This window comes from Phoenix dactylifera, chromosome 3 (genome assembly GCF_051530095.1).
Source record: "Phoenix dactylifera cultivar Ajwa chromosome 3, Ajwa_hap1_PhDact_Kaust_v1.1, whole genome shotgun sequence".
Lineage (NCBI taxonomy): Eukaryota > Viridiplantae > Streptophyta > Magnoliopsida > Arecales > Arecaceae > Phoenix > Phoenix dactylifera.
This window is the reverse complement of record NC_143192.1, coordinates 31,992,143-32,012,188: the sequence shown is the minus strand read 5'-3', so window position 1 is coordinate 32,012,188 and position 20,046 is coordinate 31,992,143. Positions and strand designations below refer to the sequence as shown.

General features: G+C 38.2%; 2 protein-coding genes across 5 annotated transcripts; one reads left to right on the top strand and one right to left on the bottom strand.

Annotated features, from left to right (window-relative positions):
* Positions 1 to 3,862: 3,862 nt before the first annotated feature.
* On the bottom strand, positions 3,863 to 9,271 carry LOC148714311 (uncharacterized). 3 transcript variants are annotated; one of them, XM_089929543.1, is made up of 6 exons: positions 9,145 to 9,271; positions 6,464 to 9,034; positions 6,280 to 6,377; positions 5,142 to 5,253; positions 4,128 to 4,192; positions 3,863 to 4,010 (listed from the first exon to the last, which is right to left on the bottom strand). In XM_089929543.1, exon 2 carries the CDS (start codon positions 8,991 to 8,993, stop codon positions 6,552 to 6,554), a length of 2,442 nt encoding a protein of 813 aa, XP_089785669.1. In that variant the 5' UTR covers positions 8,994 to 9,034; positions 9,145 to 9,271; the 3' UTR covers positions 3,863 to 4,010; positions 4,128 to 4,192; positions 5,142 to 5,253; positions 6,280 to 6,377; positions 6,464 to 6,551. The 3 variants fall into 3 exon arrangements, with proteins under 3 accessions (XP_089785669.1, XP_089785670.1, XP_089785668.1); XM_089929544.1 differs by having other exon boundaries at positions 6,464 to 8,579; positions 8,665 to 9,266; XM_089929542.1 differs by having other exon boundaries at positions 6,280 to 6,336; positions 6,464 to 9,266.
* Positions 9,272 to 17,925: 8,654 nt separating this feature from the next.
* LOC103719376 (putative cis-zeatin O-glucosyltransferase) lies at positions 17,926 to 19,607 on the top strand. 2 transcript variants are annotated; one of them, XM_088717974.2, is made up of 2 exons: positions 17,948 to 18,778; positions 18,850 to 19,607. In XM_088717974.2, exons 1-2 carry the CDS (start codon positions 18,094 to 18,096, stop codon positions 19,302 to 19,304), a joined length of 1,140 nt encoding a protein of 379 aa, XP_088574100.1. In that variant the 5' UTR covers positions 17,948 to 18,093; the 3' UTR covers positions 19,305 to 19,607. The 2 variants fall into 2 exon arrangements, with proteins under 2 accessions (XP_008806810.4, XP_088574100.1); XM_008808588.5 differs by having other exon boundaries at positions 17,926 to 19,607.
* The last annotated feature ends 439 nt before the right edge of the window (positions 19,608 to 20,046 follow it).

The following is a 20,046-nucleotide window of genomic DNA, read 5'->3' as shown; positions in this document are numbered from 1 at the left end:
CAAAGAGTACCTTTCATAGGGACAAAAGTGCTAGAAAAGGAGAGGGATGCAACACTGGATCCTCCACCAGGATGTCAGAGCAGTTAACCCATCCATGTACGTGGGACCTCCAATAAATGTTTCTCCTCTTGCATGGGTCCCAGACTTGAACCTTGCTCAGCCAAGTCCATGCTTATTGGCCTAGCTTGGTGCAAGTTAATTCCATCTCACCAACATATATCAGAACTCAACCTAAACAAGGAGATCAAGTAAGCAATCATATAATTTTCTTTTATACACCCATCTTGAACTTAATTGCCATGCATATATAATTTCTCTTTTCAGCGCTTTATACCCCATGCAATTAACATTATTTTATCATGTTCCTACCAAAAAAAAAGGAAATTATAAAAAAAAAAAATTTGAAAGCTGCAAATTGGAGACTACATACATATACTACATAGGTCTATTCCTACCAGCAAACATATATCTCCAATTCAACATTTCATGCGCAATATAAAATTTATGAGACTGCAATACTAGCTTATACTTTAAATAGCGCTGCAGAATTCCAATTTCTTTTTTTCAGAAAAAAAGTATGACATGGCACAGCCATGGCTCTCAAGATCAACAATTTAATTTCTTACAAGATAATCTGGGTTCACGGTTCAGCATTTAAATTTGATTTGTATATATGGGCCATTATGGTCATCTATCTGTTTATGAGAGCTGCATCGCATCGCAGTTGCCAACTAATAGTCAGTAAGGTACTGATCTAGGTTTGAGTCCCACCTACATTTAGGTGAGGTTTTATAAATCCCTTCCCCTTTTCTGAAAAAATCAAAAAAAAATAAATTATTAGCTAAAAGATTATAATCATTAATGCTTCCTCGATCTCTCGTCATAGTCATTGATGCTTTTCCCTCACATGTCAAGCATTGGCAGGACAGTTACTGGATTCAGTTATTTGCATTTGGATGACTCTGAGAATCACTTTTAACAACTCTATTCATTTGATTATCGGATCGAACTAGATGACTTTCTATGTTTCTGGATTGGATTCAGACTGACTGCCAAATGATCTGCACCCAACCCAAGCTAATATTAAAAATGAAAAGCTCTTGTCATGACATTGGCCTACAGAAACCTAGTACAATAAACTGCTTAGCTCAATGACCAAGCCTTAATCTTGTTTAAGAAGCTCCTTGGCCTCATTGCCTGCCAAGTGATGCAGGCAAGCTCTCAAGATTGAAATCATGATTGCACCAACTGCACCTGTCTTGGTTACATCACAACAAACAACAACAAGAAGAAGAAAAGAGGGGGAAAATGAAAAGATATCTTCTGTGAATTGCATCACAGAAGGCATGAAAAAATTCCACCTGTTCACTTCGAGAGAACAAAATACTGCCCTTACATCAAAGAGGTTGGTGTTACACCAGCCACCAGCTCCACATGGTGATTGGCTAAGACTAGAATAGCATCTAAAAGTTGACTCAAATCAGAGGTAAACATGTTGGAAAAACTTGACAAGGCTCAGCCTAAATCTAGAGGAAAGGTCTAATGGATCACGGTGTCACTAGGCAGGTTTCTCCTGCATGTCCGTACATCAAACACTGCATGCTTAAAACAACAATGATTTAGCAAGAATTGTTGCTATTGAAAGATTACTTGATAGCTAGTAAAAGCATAGCAAACTGTTTGCCTATACAGCGTCAATCCAGTAAAAAACCTTATGAAAGTGCAAAAAATGGTGATCAACATGAAAGTACTTAAGACTTTTGACTTACAGTAGCACTTACCAGAGAACAAGTCCATAACATGCAATAGATGCCTCTACTATTAACTCTCTGCTACCATGCCTTCTATATCAGTGAATTATATTAGCCAACATCAAGACTGGCTAATACCTCAAAGGCACTCCTTCGGCGATGCCCCATATTCAACAGTGCAAAACAATAGAGTACCTTGTAAATGACAGGAGCCTACCATTTACAATTACTGCTCCATTAAGATAAAAATCAACTCCCATTAACAGCTTGATGTTTTCTGATAAATATCACTTAGGTTGAAAATGATAAAAATAAGATGATGATGATAATAAAGTTCTTAGATGCCATTAGAACTACAAGATGGGAAAAGGCAGCTGCAATCAATATTGGATAACATCATTAAAATAGTTATTTGAAATGTTTTGGAAAAATGAGCAATTATAAGTTAGCTAATTTGAAAGAATCGCTCTCATCTCTCATTCTGCGTATACCAAATCTAAGGGATAGATTTGTGGCCCCAAACCTCAAGGAATCTTCTACTCTCGCTGAATCTATTAGATGAGTTGTTCTTGGGCAACTCAAATTTTGCTCAAATTTAAATGAATGGCTCAAGCTTAACTACATGAACCATGAGAAGACATACAAAATTGATTCAAGCAGATGCAGAATTCTGTCCCAGGTTTTTCTTATATATAGTTTTATGTTGCTCAATGTTCTACTATTTTCCAGAGATTTCTAGAAAACTAATATAGTAACATAAGCTCGATCTATTTTTAATGCACAAAAATAATTAGTTCGTTGGTTTCAGCACTCTACAACCCAAAGTAGAAGCTTATGGTTGGTTGAAAGGTTCTAAATTTTGGCATATTGAATAATGCTATTACAACCTAAACTGAAAATGAACTTTGTGGTTTTCTTGGCTTTTAGATTAGGATACTCTCCAAGGTGCTTGTGGAATGGGCTATTCAGATTTATAGTTAAGTGGTGAATTATCATAGAGAAATCATCTATAACAGATTCTCTATATGGCTAACATAGAATGGTCAGGATAAAATGACATACATGCAACTCAAATTTCTCCAGGATAGGAGCAGCATTAAGAAGAGAAATCAATCCAAAACAGTTTTCTTCCTCATCCAAGCCACTGAGAAAGATCAGCACCAAGTGTTTTAATTGAATGAATTCACTGGGGCTTGTTGGTAAATCAAAACCTGAAACACAGAATATTAAAAAGAATGACTAAAGTGAATCTCTACAAATCTCTCAAAAACAAACTCTATGAAGATTGTGCAGGCAAAACTTAAAGTTGTCCGTTATCCTTAAATACAGAATTTTGAGAGAGAAGGCAGATCACCAGAAAGTTGGGTCAGAACATAGGTCATAGCATCTAAATCTGTGTCCAATTCAGGATATGCCTTAACTAATTGCAAAGCTCCTCTAAGTACAAAATATGACACATACCCTACATACTCAAAATTGATGAGATTTATAGCATTTCACTCTACTGTCCTTAACAATATACACCATTCAACATTCACATATTTCATTCTGCATGATGGCTGGGAAACTTCTAGGTCTTCCAGTTGGTGGGAGTGCTTGACACTCAACCATTTAGGTACCAAACAACTGGACAAGAAGTTTTGAATATCTTCACCAGTTACATCTACCTTATTCAAATTGAGCATTTTAAGATTATCGAAAGCATCAAAGTATACAGTATACAGGATACTGTATACTCAACCATTTTAAGATTATTGAGGCTTCAAGATGTAGATTCAAGACATAAACACTCTATACAGTATACAGGATCCTCTTTGGTTGATAAAAACCTGGCAACAAATCTATATGGATCATCAATAGGTATATATTGTAGAGATGATCATAAAAAGCTCTTTGGCCTGTGATGCAATTGCAAAGAAAACCCATCTATCAAGATACCAGGCATGCTTTTTTTGAAGTAAGAATTGAAACTTTAACGATTGTACTTCACTACTTTGATGCTGTTGCAAGACAAGATCAACATATCCAACGAACTTCTCTGTTAATAAAGCATCTAGAACTTAAAGAATATTTCTCTGTTCAGTCCCTCGGTGGAGCATCTTGCCCTTATATGTGATCAATGTTATCATTAAACATGTTAGTGTTGTCAAAGTTCAGGTTGGGGATATGTACCCAAGCGTATCTCCATATCTGTGGAAAAATACAAGTACTGCCAACATCTTTCAATGCTACTGTGGATATTACGCAACAGGAAATTTCCTGCAATGTGCAAAATAGACATGAATTAAGTATTATTTCATTTGTCTTCAATAACATCCCTAACATCAAATAATTCAAACCTAGTTGGTCCCTCGGTTTTTTAACAATTCAGCTTACCTCAAGAAGATCTTCAAGTAAGGTGCTAGATCCCTTACCTTTGACCATTGGATTTCACTCTCAATCTGCAACAAGGAAACAGCTGCGACTATTAATCATGGAGCAAGTAACAAAGAGCTTCCACTAAAATCAATAAAATTCTTCCAAGATACAACATCTTTAGAGCCATGTTCAGATTATCATTTTCCTATCAATGTAAATCATCTTCTCCTTACTTCCCATCAATATAAGAATATGATACTGAAAAATCAGAGTTGATATGCAACAAAAACATACAAGATTCTCTCTCTTTCTCTAATCAAATCAAATCAATAATAAACAACCCTGTGTTTCAAAAGTGGATCTAAATATGGTACCCGAGGACTGATCGAGTCTCTTGTGCTATAGCATGCTGGTGAGATTAGCCAAAGCCCAAAAAAGAACAAATTAGAAGCCATTCTTGATCAGCTAAGTGCACAAACTAAGCAGATCTAACTATCTCATTTACAACCCAATGCCCAGGAAAATATTGTGGAAGCAAAAGAAAAGAAAGATGGTCTCAGATATTCACCTTTTCTTCAAGCAAAATGAAAGAAAGAATAAGGGAGTTGAAAATGATGGCTTTACTAGTGCAGATTTGTAAATCTGCCTTCCTTATACAGCCTACCATCCAATGGTTGCCTTTATTAATTCTTTTTCACCATTAATTCTTCTATATGGTTACAACTAAACACTTTGAAGATGCAATTTCTTGTAGTAAAATCAGAGAACCATAAAAAACAGCTACCTACAATCAAGCATCACAAGCATGGAAAAGGAAAACTAATCTGTTGTAAGAAGTAGCGAGTACAAGGATGTGATATAGAAATTCAATGCCTCCAATGGGAATATTTATCCATGTCAGGACATGGGATGGGCATACGATGAAATTGAATGAACAAGAGCATGCAAAAAAATAACATGCAAAGGCATATCTATTTTCATTCTAAAAGTTGGATGAATCTTTATTCATTATTTATAGAAGCAAACACTAACCAGTTCAAACATGTGGATGTTCCTAGAATATGGCATAAGGCATCTTGTACTAAATTCAATGTCAAAGCTGAAGCTCAACATAAACCATGGACGGAAACAGAGAAGCTTAAGCCTGCAAAAGTCACAACAAGCTCAGCTTAATGATTATTTAACCAAAGGTTTGATTCCAATAAACTTTCAAATTAAAGAAGAAAGGCAATAATGTAGCAATAAAGTAGCAATAGATGTCAAAATTAGAAACTGGTGATAAACCAGATCTTGACTCTTGTAAGGTTTCCCACATTTATAAATGTTTCATTAATGTTGTAGAATGTCATTAGGAACAGCAAACATTTTTCAAGCGAATGCTAATTCAGTCAATATTGCAGGTCTTTTAACACTCAAAAGACAGGTCAGTGTTAACTAGATAAGACATGCATCACAGTTTCAAATCCTTGCACGAGAATTAGAATACAGAATAACAGATACTACAATACGATAATACATTCCGTACAGATATTGCAATTTTTGAGATGTTGTTGAACTATATTGTTTTAGGTTGCAAATGCATGGTTTAGGTATTGTATATAATATTGGATCTTGATAAAGTTTATCAATCAAGTAAAGAAAGTAATAATTAATGCATTAAATCTCACCTGGTCACAGAAGACCATATTGAAGTAGCATTTCTCTGCACTGCCTAATATATAAAGGTTTTGCAGAATAACACTTTTGAAAGCAATTGGCATGATTTATGTTTTCTATTTACTTCAAAAAGGAACCTGTCCCAACTCAGAAGTACATAGAGGGGCAAACTAATAACCAGATTCAATGTCATTCAGTTAGAATAAATCTTTAGGACATGCACAATTTTGAATAAGTTAGATTCACAAAGAAAATGCTAAGATCACAGACACAGGATCTCTAAACTACTTTGGGTAATTCAAATTGGACTTTGTTTGATGTGCAAATGGAACGTTTAATCAACCACAACATATGGTCACAGATAGAAAGGAAAAGCTGGAAGTGTCATAAGTCCACTCCTGGATAAGAGAAAGCATAGAAAACCCAGATCTTAGGCCCCAAAATTCAGCTTGAAGCTGGCCCCGATCTTATCTGACAAACTCATAAATAACAACAATGCAAAAGTTTTTTGCACCTGTTACATTGGAGCTTTAGCAATCCTGTGGTAGAATCTTCCACTGCACTTTAAGGCCTGCATCATGTTAGTGTGCCATCCATTCAGAAATGCCCACCCTGAATATGATTTTATTTGTGAGCATTTGATGTGTTACCAATTAGCTTGTCACAAAAGGAACTTTTAGTTTTGCTTCTTAACTTACATTTATGCAGTCTGAGAAATAAAAGTATTGCATTGTCTCCTAAGACAAGATGTTATGTTTGTCTCCTCACAACTTTCCAAAACAAGAATTATTGTCGGAGCTGTAAACATCTGAACCTCAAGCTCCACCGATCCAGGACAAAAAATGAGACAGCATCAGGTGGTATTGTTCGATCTAGCATATCCTCTAACAGGTCTTCAGCCTTACATACTTCTCCCTGTCTGCAGTAACCACTTACTAAAGTAGTATAGGTGACTACATCAGGCATCACCCCACCTACCATCATCTCTTCAAATAATTTATGGGCATCCTGAACATGATCCATCTTGCATTGTCCATCAATCAATACGGTGCAAAAAATGACATCAGGTTTGATCCCCATGGTGGTCATCCAATTTAACAATGTTGAAGATTTGGCTCTTATTTCAGCTCTTCCCTTTTCCTTGTCACGGTTTAACCAACTTTGGCTCAAGATTTCTTTCAAATGACCATCCAACATAACTGTGTATGCAACTACATCAGGTTTAATCCCTCGTTCTATCATATCAACAAACAATTTGCAGGCTTCTTGTAAATGATTAACCTTGCAGTACCCATTCATTAGTGTAGTGTACAAAACAACATCAGGGGAAAGCCCTCGTACAATCAGATCCTTAAACCAAACCCGAGCATGTCTCATATCTCCAATCTGAGAATAAGCTGCAATAAGTTTGCTATAGGAAATTACATCTGGGGTAACATCCATCTTGAGCATCAACTCAAACACCATGGAAGCTCTCTCTACATCTCCCTCCCTACAAAGCTCAGAAATAAGTTTGGAGCATGCAATCTCATTCACTAGATGTCCTTGCTTAGAGACTCTAATGAAAAGTGCATAAGCTTCTCTTGTACAACTACATTCTAAGTACCCACAAACCATAGCACTACAAAGAACTAAATATTGATCGATCCCCCTCCCCTCTAAGGATTTAAATAGTAGAGTTGCCTCCTTTAACTTGCCACCTCTACAGAGGCTCACAATAATCATACTATAGGTGGTAGCATTAGGCTCAACACCTCTGTCCAACATATATTCTAGAAGATCAAATGCCTCCTTCGTAAGCCCATTCCTACAAAATCCAGTAGCAAGTATATTGTAGGTAACAAGGTCGGGCTCCACATTGCTGTTCACCATATCAGTAAACACTTTGTGAGCATTATACATTTCACCCTTGCAGCAGTACCCATTTATCAAATTCGTGAAATGGATTCTATCTGGAACCAAGCCCTGGCACTTCATCTCTTGAAGCAGTTGAACCGCCTCGTTCATATTTCCCATCTTGCAGTGAACATCTATCACAATATTATATAAAATCTTGTCAAGGTAAAGTCCTGAGTCCTTAAACCTCTTAAAGTAGACTAAAGCCTCAGACGCCATGCCTGCTTTACAAAAACATTGGAGCAAAAGGCTCACAACGACATGATCTGGTCCGATACCCTTCGCAATCATCTCCTCATAAAGATCTAAAACTCTTAAGAGGTTCTTGCTTGCACAATAACCTCTAATAAGAAATTTGTAACTAAACATATCAGGGAGCATATTCTGTCTTGCCATGTCCTCCAAAACTTTTTCAGCCTCCTGAAGCCTCATCTCTCTACACAAGCCACCAATCACCTTATTATAAGCGATGTGCTCCAAAGGGGTGCCCTCTCTTACAATCTCTTTAAGAAATACATAACCCAAATCCGATTTCCCATTGTTGCACATCCCTTCTATAACCGTCAGGTAAGTGATCTCATCAGGCTTAATTCCCATCTCCTTCATTCCATTCAAAACGTCAAGCGCCTCTTCTACTTGCCCAGCTCGGCAGAATGCTTTGATCAAAATGGTAAATGTGCAAGCATCCCGGCTCGTTCCAAACCTCTTCATCTGATCAAAAACAGCCATCACCATCTCCAAGTCACCAACTTTAGCCAGGAAATTCATAAGAAAATTGCAAGACTTTGCTGACGGTACGAAACCGAGTCCAGGAAGCTGGAAGAAAGCGCGGGCAGCCTCCTTGGGCTTCCCACAAATGGCGTACGCCTTGATCAATGCATCAAACAGAAGAAGTAACATCTCCGGCCGATGGAATCTCTGCAAAAGGGCATCAAAGAGAGCTGAGACTTCAAAACCCATATTGGTATTCGACGAAATGAGCTCCGAGCACAAAGATATCAACTTTTTCTTGTGTCCCGAGTTGTCTAAGATGCGAACCATCTCCGAGTAGCTGGAAAGGTCGTGCCGAAAACCGAGGCTCTTGGTGTTGTTAAAGAAGGCGAAAGCAGCGTCGGGCTTCCTCTCGAGACTGCTCAAGGTTTGAAGAACCTCAACAGATGAGAATCCACAAGAATCTTGCGAAGAGGGGCTTGAATTTGAGCTGGAGGTCTCTTTCTCCTCCGGGACTACTTGAATAAGAGAGGCGGATGCCGAGGAAGAGAAGCGGTGGGAAATCGGAGTGGTGGTTGGTTTTTTGAGAAGAGAAAATGGGATCTTGGCGAGCCGCCGCATGGACGTCTGGGAAAAGGTTTGGGATTCCAGTACGGGAACATCTGGGGAGAAAAGATTGCGACTTTCTCAGTTGCTATGGCTTGGGTCAATAGAAAGGAGAAATATAGGTATAAATTTCGTGAAGAAGGAAAGATATGTTTAGAATTCTAACATCTCGAAAGAGAGAAGAGAAGAAATGGGTATCCTCCAGACACGAGGGGGCGGAATCGGAGCCGTTTTCCTTCGAGGGTTTTGGGGTTCAAATGTCCACCCGCCAAACCCTACCCAACTTTTTTTGTTAAAAAACAGAGAGAGAGGAAGAAGTGATGAAGGCTGTCGATGGGCCGAACCGGGCCCGGAAAGCAGGTTTGGGCTCAATTCCCAGGCTCAAAAAGTAACAGTAAAAAGTGAGTTCTGTCCGAGTTGGACACGGATTTTTAAACTCCATATAGATTTGGGTTAGATATTAGAATTTCTGATGCACATAAATTTAAAATTTTTGCATAGAGAATCTATTTAATTATAAAATTTTTAAGATTTTTTTTTACTAAAACGGGTATTTTAGACATTACGAGGACGGATATATCCAATAAAATGAGAAAATAATAAGTCTATAGCGTTCTCGGCAACTCCACCTCTTCAACCCATACAGTATCCCGAAGTGGCAGGTTAAATAAGAAGCCACTCAGTTCGCGGCTCCATTGATCTTTATGAACATATGCTTAGCCTGAAAGGCCACCTCGTCAATTACCATCGCCCAAATTTTTCAAAAAAAGTTTTTCTCTCTTTTTAACAATATATTTTCAAGGGTCCTAAGAAATTTTGTCCTTGGGACTACATAACATACAAGACAGGCATACACATTTACTGATGATAGATATTTACTAACTATATGATCCATATATTTTATTATATGCTATATATTTGTTTAGATTATTGCTAGTTTTTTATTTAGATTTAAGGATAAAAATTGAGGGACATCTCAATATGTATTACTCTAAAGAAAATGAAACTACAAGCTTCTCTTCCAAAACCAATAATTAAGTGAAGCGAGATGAACGGCATTCATGAAAAGTTTCTTCTCACTAGCTAATGGTGTCAACTTGGTCGCCAGAGTACAATAACTTTTTTTTTTTGGAGAAGAAAGATGGGGAAAAACTTAGAAGAAGCAAAAAAAGAAGAAAAGAAAAAAAAGTAAAAAGAATAAAATAGAAGCAGTTAGACTCCAAAATTTTAGCCCTTCCAGAAGTTCGAACCACCTTCAACAGCATCATTCTCCAACCCTTCCAAAAGGAAATAAAAAAAATCTGGCCAACTTCTAATAGATAATTGATCTATAAAGAGTTGCATCATCTGTTTCGGAAAAATGCACTCATAATTGTGAGCCGCCGTTGTACCAAAAAAAAAAAAAAAAAAGCACTCATAAAAGATGTGAAAAGCTGATTTGGGTGAAGAATGCAAAGAACACAACAATTCCTGTTTGGATGATTTTCAGCCATCAATAATCTATTTTTAGCAACTAATGAGCCAAAATTTTTGACTTTTTAAGGAACTAATTCTAATTATAGTGAAAATCATCGTGTGGACAAGTATAGATAGGTATTTAGTTCTATATCAATTATACACTGGGTAGATTTTAAATACTTATATAATACTAAGAAACTCAGATGATACATTTGGGCTAATCTTTTTAGCTGGGGCTCTAGGTTTGTGCAATTATCCAATGAAACATCCTTGAAGTCTAACAAATTATAAAAAGAATTAATTGAGAAACAACTTGACTTGTGCCATCTCCAAGTGATAGAATCAACTGCATCAGGAGCAACAGCCCGAAACAATTCAAGAAATTTTTATATCCTCCCAAAACGAAATGAGATTACGCAAGCTAAGAGAAAAAATCTATTTTTAGCAACAGCCATCAATAATCTATTTTTAGCAACTAATGAGCCAAAATTTTTGACTTTTTAAGGAACTAATTCTAATTATAGTGAAAATCATCATGTGGACAAGTATAGATAGGTATTTAGTTCTATATCAATTATACACTGGGTAGATTTTAAATACTTATATAACACTAAGAAACTCAGATGATACATTTGGGCTAATCTTTTTAGCTGGGGCTCTAGGTTTGTGCAATTATCCAATGAAACATCCTTGAAGTCTAACAAATTATAAAAAGAATTAATTGAGAAACAACTTGACTTGTGCCATCTCCAAGTGATAGAATCAACTGCATCAGGAGCAACAGCCCGAAACAATTCAAGAAATTTTTATATCCTCCCAAAACGAAATGAGATTACGCAAGCTAAGAGAAAAAGAAATGCTGCAAGCTAAAGGCTTTTTAACCTTTTAGACAACATTCAAAAAAGCAGAAGCATAAGGAATATAGAAATTTTATGCCAAAGAAAATCTTCTCTTATAATAAGAATTCATCGCCAAATCATTCCATAAAGAAGAAAAGTTAGGCAATAACTTTCACCACTACTTACCAAGTAAGGCCAAATCAAAGTCTCAAAGTTTGACCCACAAACCTCGATTTTCGGACAAACACACACTTGTGCAGTTTACCAAGCAAAAACCTCAATTGAGTTCTTTTACTACTAAAAAAAGATTCCCTGATAGAAGCAATCCTTTTAATCAACCAAGACGAAGCCAACGTATTGAAAAATAATATATATAAAAGCTGAATTCACGAGGGTAAGTCGACCACCAATATATAACACTCATGCTTCCATCTAGATAGTTTCCCTTACACTCCATCAATGACTGCCAATCAATGCCAATCAATTATTCAAGTAATCTACCTCGTCAGAGGAAGACCCAAATATTAACAAAAAAACAATCAACTCTGCGACCAAGTAAAGAAGCACAATTTAATTCCAAATTCCTATCCTATCCCGTCGGAATTATAGTAGATTACTCAAAAAGATTAGCCGAAAGGTAAGTTTTTAGTTTCTTAGTTCTATATAAATACCCAAGATTTTTTCGGCGAATAACCGATATGGGACTAAATATTCACCCGCATAGGTTGTTACATAATTTTTTCGTTTATGCCCTAACATTCTCGTTAGGCTAAGAGTTCAAATCCATTCAAATTTAATCACAAGTATCACGATCGACTTGTGGTCAGCCTTCATGAACTCGTACTATACTGTCTCATAGTTCATATAGGCTATGGACCGAGTGTGCACTAATACCATTTGTCACATCCAAGGACCTCACCCAAAAAAGCTGGTCGGAAGGTAATTTTTGAGTTTTTTGATTCTTTATAAGTATCCAAAATCTTCTCGATGAATAATCGATGTGGGATTAAAAAGACACCTGCACAGATCCTCACATATTAATAGATATTCTAAATGCTTTATTTTCAAATTAAGAGCAATGAAATTTCCGACCTGCTCCAAATCAACTTTAAAAAATACCATCGTATCGACCGCATATTGTAAAGAGACTAATTTTTCATCAGCCATAGTATTTTCAGGCCCATTAACTGCAGAATTCCTTAGAGCCGACAAGAACATTCTGGCTAGTGGATCAAATACAAATGCAAATAAGAGGGGAGGGAGAAGATCTTCTTGTTTAAGACGCCTTTAATAAGAAAGGATTTTTTGCATGGATACCCTTCTAAATATCGAATTTTGCATGAATACCCTTCCAAAATTAATATTTGCATTTATACCCTCGTAAAATACTTGTTTTGCTATTTTATCCTTTTTTATTTTTATTTTTGTATATATACCCATACCATCTAACGCCGTTAAAAAATTAACGGTTTCAAATTAAAATGACTAAAATACCCTTAATGGGTAGGCGTGCAAATAGAAATTTTATATGGGTATACAAGCAAATAGTAACTTTACAAGAATATTCATATAATTTTCTATATTTAGAAGGGTATATACGTGAAAAAAATCCTAGTAGATGGAAAGAATTTAGATACATTAATTAATGTGATAGCCTTTATAATTCTGTATTTATTAGGAAATGCATTTGGTTCTATAACCACAGGCCTGTTTCTTTATCATGAATATAACAAAAATATGCAATAGGATTTACGAATTGGCTATATTTGATGGACTCTTCATTGTGAATGCTGTGAGTAGGTCTAGATCTCAGCTATTCTGTCAGCTGATTGTGTTGAGCTTCTTCTCTAAATTCTAATTTTATATTGGATAGTGTGTTACTCCTATAAATTAGCATATAGTATTCAATTCCAAATACTGTCCTATGTGTCTTTTAGAATAGAATGTGAAACATTCCATAATCAAGGTATATTAGAGTCAAGAAACAGATGGTGTGAATTATTATTATTATTATTATTATTTTGGTTTAACAGATGTTGCATTGAGCTTGAGTCATCGTGGTTTACTTATTTTCAAGGTAGATATCTAGCTTACAGCCACTTAGGCACATCTTTTAAATTTTTCGTTGTGCCCTTTTTGATTAAATGTAGAGTTGCATCCTGACAATAAAAGATAAGAGAGGTTTTGAAGATTTGAAGGATGGATTCATGACTAATTTTTGGGGAGGATAGATTTAGGAGTAAGAAGAATTTTTGTTTATCGTTTCTTGGATTACAGAACAGGGAGGAAGGGGGAAGAGATCGCGAGTGAGCTACATCACGTTCTTGGGCCGATCTCGCTCCCCATGGCCCGCGGGATCGCGATCTCGGCATCGCGATCCCGATATGCGGGGTGCAGGTGGGCCGGGGGGGGGGGGGGGGGCCGGTGGTGCGGGGTCTGGGCGAGGGGAAGCCAGGCGCGAGGGGGGGGGGGGGGGGGTGGGGCGGGGGGGAGCCAGACGCCGGGGCCGGGGGGGTGTGGCAGTGCAGGGTCGGGGCTGGGTGGGGGGGGGGGGGGGGGGGCGCGGAAGTGCGGGGTCGGGGCGGGGGGGAAGCGGGGCGCGGGGGGGGGGGGGGGGGGGGGGGGGGGGAATGGGGGTGGGGTGGTCTAAGGATGATAATGTAATTTCAAATTTTAATTTTATTTTTAATTAATATAAATATTTTTTTTTAACACCGTTAGAGCAACCATTATATTAGGGGTATTTATACAATAACAAAGTTTGATGAAGGTATACGTGCAAATATCAATTTTGAAAGGGTATTTACGTAAAATCTAATATTTAGAAAGGTATCCATGTAAAAAATCCAATAAAAAATCCATCGTTCTAGCTTGCCATTTGAAAGAACTTCAGCGCAACATGATATTAGAAAGCATTGAATCCAGCTAATCTACGTTCCCGAGAAGCACCTATTCTACCTAAGATCAATCAAGAAGTGGACGGTTACTGATCACATCATTTACTTCACGGAAGCAATCCAAAATTGACCTTCCTTTCATAAATGAAAGCTAATTTTCAAAGATCAAATCATGTAGGACACCCTTCAATCTGTTAGCCAAAACCTTAGCCGTAGTTTTACGAATTCCATTCAACAAACTCATTGACCAGAATTCTCTGACAAAAAGCATCCTCTTTTGTGGAAATAGAAGAAGCGAAGTCGATACACCTCGAATCAATTTTACGACAATTCAGCTCCTCAAAATGGTTTTAGAATGTCCTCCTTAATCACAGATCACTACAATTGATAAAATAGTAATGAAAACCATAGCTCTTTTCTCTCGTAATTCTCAAGCAGCGAAAGTTGGTCAAATTTCTCTTTCGGATCACTAATGGTTTGCACTCGTCATTTGCCATGGAGAATGCCTCATTTCAGCCCAACACTACAAGAAAATAAATATTCAGCGACTAAGATTCTAATCGCCAAATAACCATATTTGGTCGCCGAAACCTTTTCACGACTAGCATACCCTTCGTCGTCGAACCCTAGTCACTGAAAGGTTTTAGCGACCAATATTGTGTGGTCACCTAAAGTACACCAACAACGACCAACGTTTGGTTGCTGAAGAAACTTATCAGCGCCCAAATCTGTTATTGCTAATTTCAACGTCGACCAAAGAGTTGGTCGTGGAAGGTTTGTCTTCCGCTACCAAAAAAAATGGTCACTGAATGTCTATCTTCCCGCACCAATAGTTTGGTCGCAGAATGTATTGGAATGCATTGGCAACAAATATTTTTTGGTGGCAGAAAGTATTAACCTGTATTTAATTAACAATTCAAATTATAAGCTTAATATTTATTTTTGGGCTCATTCCAAATCCTGTACAACCAACATAGCATATCCAATATCCATATTGCACAATACATTTGCTCACCAAATAGAAGTATACACAATGTTGGAGAATCCATAATCATTCATTATAAATATCATCATCTATAAGTCTAAAGTCAAGCATACTTATTAACCATACATCAAAATGTTTCATCCATACCATATGTTAAGGTGATAATCATCACCAAACACATCAAAATGTAAATTAAAAATTTCAAAATATCTGATCTTGCTATTCATCCAAACAACCATCATGTAGACAAAAGTATTCTTATACCAAAAACTGGATTTGCTTGTAGACAACTCCACCATGATCATCTGAACAAAAGCTATCCATGTACCAGAAACTAGATTTCATATGCTCATAACTCCACCATGTATCTGAGAAAGCAAAAAAGAATACACAATCAATAACCACATGTGAAAAATAATAAACTAAAATTCAAGTATAAGTTCACAATGACATTTCACTTAATTTGTTCCAAATCTATAAATAACCTATGTAATATAAATGAGGAAACATACCAACGAGTATTTATACCACCAGTTGAATACATGGCCCCATCATGATGGATAGATGACTTGTGCGTTTGAGTCTTTCCCTTTAAGAATTCTGTCACCAAACTTGTAAGATGTGCAATTTGCTTCTGTTCTTTCTCTCGCTCTTTCTTTTCCTCCTCACGCTCTCTCCTCTCCTGCTCCAATTGCCTCCGCAGCTCCTCACGCTCCATCTCATGCTCCATCTTCATCTCCAACTTGGTTTTGATTTTCCGCGATCAAATATGCATTTAGTTGGTGTAGGACAATCATTCAGTAACTAACACGGATGCGTGCAAATTTATTTCTAAACGGATTTTCGATCCTGCCCGTAAGATGTCCAAGAATTCTATATATTTTTAAGCGGATTCCCATTCCCACGTCCTCATGCCGCGTATCCTGTCGATCCGTATATTTATTTGACAAGGAGTCAAGCACCGAGCTCGAGCTTTTAAAATTATATTATAATAATAAAAATAAAAAAGAATTTAAGTATGAAGAAAAGTTGTGGGATTGAGATTCAGTCGAAGAGACGAGGATATGCTTAAGTGAATTAAGGTGTTAAACGGCACCGTTTGAAAATAAGCAGTTTTTTCTTTTTTTTTTTGAACTTAGAAATTAGCATCTTACAGGAGCTAGTACAACATCGTTTGGTTTTACGGGAACCTTCCACTACCAAAAGTTTGGTCACTAAAAAACTCAAACTTTCTGCCCATTCACTAACTAATAATTCATGCTAACTAATAATTCATCGGAAAAAGACGCCATTCACTAACTAATAACTAATAATTCACTAACTAATAATTCATGCTAACTAATAACTCAAACTTTTTTCATCGGAAAAAGACGCCATTCACTAACTAATAATTCATGCTAGTTCACATCATAAGGTGGTCCATAGTGTCCTCTGTCATATCAAAATAGATCAATAATACTTTAGGATAATGATGATCATGAACCTTAACTGTGTCCAGTAGTGAATTTATACATACTTCATTGCTTAAGGAACAATTTAGTTAACCTATTAGAAAAAAGTTGATGATAGAATTAGGTTTTGAATTTTTGTGGAAAAAATGAAAGTTTCTTTCACATAAATTCAGTTTTCAGGTTTTATTGAATGCCAAGTTTTATAAACAAATCTATGAATAGGACTCAAGCAGTAGTGAATGCTTCTGAACATGAGGAAGCTCCTGAACATACTTGGTAAGTAGTCACCATACTTAAGGTTGTGAAGAAAGTAAAGAAAAAAAAAAAATCCAATTTTTAGTAATTTAAAGTGTCTAAACTAGATGATTTTTAAATCCTGAACATGATTTTTATTGATTGTCTGTGACTTCTCAATGCAAGGAAGCAGCTGAGTTTTACAGCTATTCCATGATAGATTTAGACAGCCAAACAACCACTAGATGATTCCATATTCCTTTCTTATTCATGCCACGAGAGGGTAGTTAGGAGGCTTTGTCATTGCCATCAAAATCGCATCTATAGCTTTCAAGGCGTGATGGATATAATGCAACCATAATAAAAATAAAAAGAAATTTAAGTATAAAGAAAAGTTGTGGGATTGAGATTCAGTCGAAGAGACGGGGGTATGCCTAAGTGAATTAAGGTGTTAAATGGCACCGTTTGAAAATAAGCATTTTTTTTTTTTTGAACTTAGAAATTAGCATCTTACAGGGGCTAGTACAACATCATTTGGTTTTACGGGAACCTTCCACTACCAAAAGTTTGGTCACTAAAAAACTCAAACTTTCTGCCCAATTTTTTCATCGGAAAAAGGCACCATTCGTAAAAGTTTTCCTGGACTAATTTTTACCTCCAGCCCGCGCGAAATATTGGACTCGTGCCAACTTGGTATTGTTTTCCGCGACCAAATATGCATTTAGTCAGTGTAGGACAATTATTCAGTAACTGACAAGAATGTTGGTCGCCGATGGCCTTATTTGCAGTGACCAAACTTTAGTCGCCAAACGTTTTACCTCCATCCCGCCAACTTGGTTTTGATTTTCTGCGACCAAATATGCATTTAGTCGGTGTAGGACAATCATTCAGTAACTAATAAGGATGTTGGTCGTAAATAGCCTTATTTGCAGCGACCACTATATATTTAGTCACCGAAAGTGGTTGCTAAAAGCGTATTTTCTTGTAGTGCAAGGTATGGACCAAACCACTATATATATATATATATATATTTTTTTTTTTTTTTTTTTTGACAAACCAACATGCTTCCAAAGGAGCAGCCCATCGACATTCCGACATGCTCCACCGACCACACCCTCGGTTTTATCTTCACGGGTGGCGAGAAAGCACCCCTAGTCTCGTTAGTGCTTATCACAGCAAGCACCAACCAAACTTGCTCCCGGCAACTTCTCCACAGCTGGGAGGGAGGAAGGAAACCTCTGCACCGTTTCCATGGCACTCCTTGGAGAACCGGAAGAGACCCAACGCCATGGGGTGGCCGTGGTGGTGGTGCCCTTCCCGTCCCAAGGCCACCTCAACCAGCTCCTCCACCTCTCCCTCCACCTCTCCTCCCATGGCCTCTCCGTCCACTACGCCACCTCTCCCTCCCACATCCTCCAAGCCAAGTCTAGACTCCAAGGCTGGCACCCAAACTCCCTTCAATCCATCCACTTCCATGACCTCCCCCTCCCTCCTGTCTCCACTCCACCCCCCAAACCCGGCGCCCTCTCCTCCCACCTCCAGCCCCTGCGCGAAGCCCTCCTCGCCAATCTCCGAGCGCCCCTCGCCTCGCTTCTCCGCTCCCTCTCCGCCGCTTCCCCCCGCCTCGTCGTCATCTACGACTCCCTCGTCTCCTTGGCCGCTCAAGAAGCCATGGCATTCCCCAACGCCGAGGTCTACTGCTTTCGAACAACCCCGGCTTCCTTCCTTCTCCCCTTCATTTCGGCCTCCTCTCAAGGCAAGCCGGACGCAATCCTCGCCTCCTTCGAAGGCTGCTTCCCGCCAGCTTTGGTGGATTTTATCATCACGAATCATCGTCTACGCGAATCCGTCGCGGAAGCCGGAATTCTCATAAACACATGCAGGCCGGTGGAGGGTGAATTCATTGACCGCTTAGCTCGAGAACCTTCTTTCCAAGGTAAGACGCTTTTCGCAATTGGCCCCTTAAATCCTACTATTCTGAGCAGAGAAGATCTTGGCCGGCGACAGCACGGCTGCTTGGAATGGCTCGACAAGCAGCCTCCGGCGTCCGTCGTGTACGTCTCCTTCGGAACCTTGTCGACGGTACCCGACGAGCAGATCGAAGAGCTCGCGGTCGGGCTGCAGCGCAGCAGGCAGCGCTTCATCTGGGTTTGCAGAGAAGCCGACCGGGGGTTTGTTCACGGCGAGTCTCAGCTGCAGAGGAAGCTGCCGGCCGAGTACGAAAGGATGGTAGAGGGAGTGGGAATGGTGGTGAGAGGTTGGGCGCCGCAGCTCGAGATCTTGGCCCACCCGGCGACGGGGGCGTTCATGAGCCATTGCGGGTGGAATTCGTGCATGGAGAGCATCAGCATGGGCGTGCCGATCTTGGCGTGGCCGATGCAGTCGGACCAGCCCAGCAACGCTGTGCTGGTGACTCAACACTTGAAGGTTGGGATCATGGCGAGGGAGTGGGCTCGCCGTGAGGAGATCGTGTCGTCGGCGGGTATAGAGGAGTCGATCAAGAAGGTGATGGTGTATGATGGAGGGAAGGAGCTTAGGAAGCGAGCGAAGGCTTTGGGTGAAGCGGTTCGAGAAGCCATGGCTGAAGGAGGATCGTCTCGAGCTGAACTGGACTCATTCATTGCCCGTGTCTCCAGATGATTTAGCTGCGATTTGGTGGTCTTGGTTAGCTTGCACTCATGGGAAGTTTGAATATTCTCGGTTTGTTTCCCTTGCAGGTGTTCCTCTTTTTATTCATATATATAAAACAATCAATTAGTATGATATATGCGGGGGGATAATAAAATTATAAATATATAAAAATAATTTTTATAAAAAATGATATATAAATTTTATATAGAATGAATTTAGTAATTGATTGATAATTTTGGTTCAGGTATTTTATTAATGAAAAAATTAACATTCAAAGAAAAGATAAATTTCAATTTTCTGAAAACTATAAAAATAAGGCAAATAGAATTTTTATTTAAATAGTCATTTTATAAAAGTAATATATCTATTTATGAATTAAAAAATTTAAAATCAAGATAAGATGAAAATTGTGGAAAAGTGGTTTCGAACGATGTGGTTTATGTAAAAGGTTGAACTCTTTTTTTCCTTAAAAAATAAAAAGGATAAAATTTTATAGAATTTCCTTCATTGCTATAATTCCTCTCATCTTATGCCAGCAATATTTTTATATTTTTATTAGAAAATAGAATACTC

Bases quoted from the DNA above. Each gene is read 5' to 3' on its own strand.
- LOC148714311 (XM_089929543.1), bottom strand. From the start codon at position 8,993: ATGCGGCGGCTCGCCAAGATCCCATTTTCTCTTCTCAAAAAACCAACC.
- LOC103719376 (XM_008808588.5), top strand. From the start codon at position 18,094: ATGGCACTCCTTGGAGAACCGGAAGAGACCCAACGCCATGGGGTGGCC.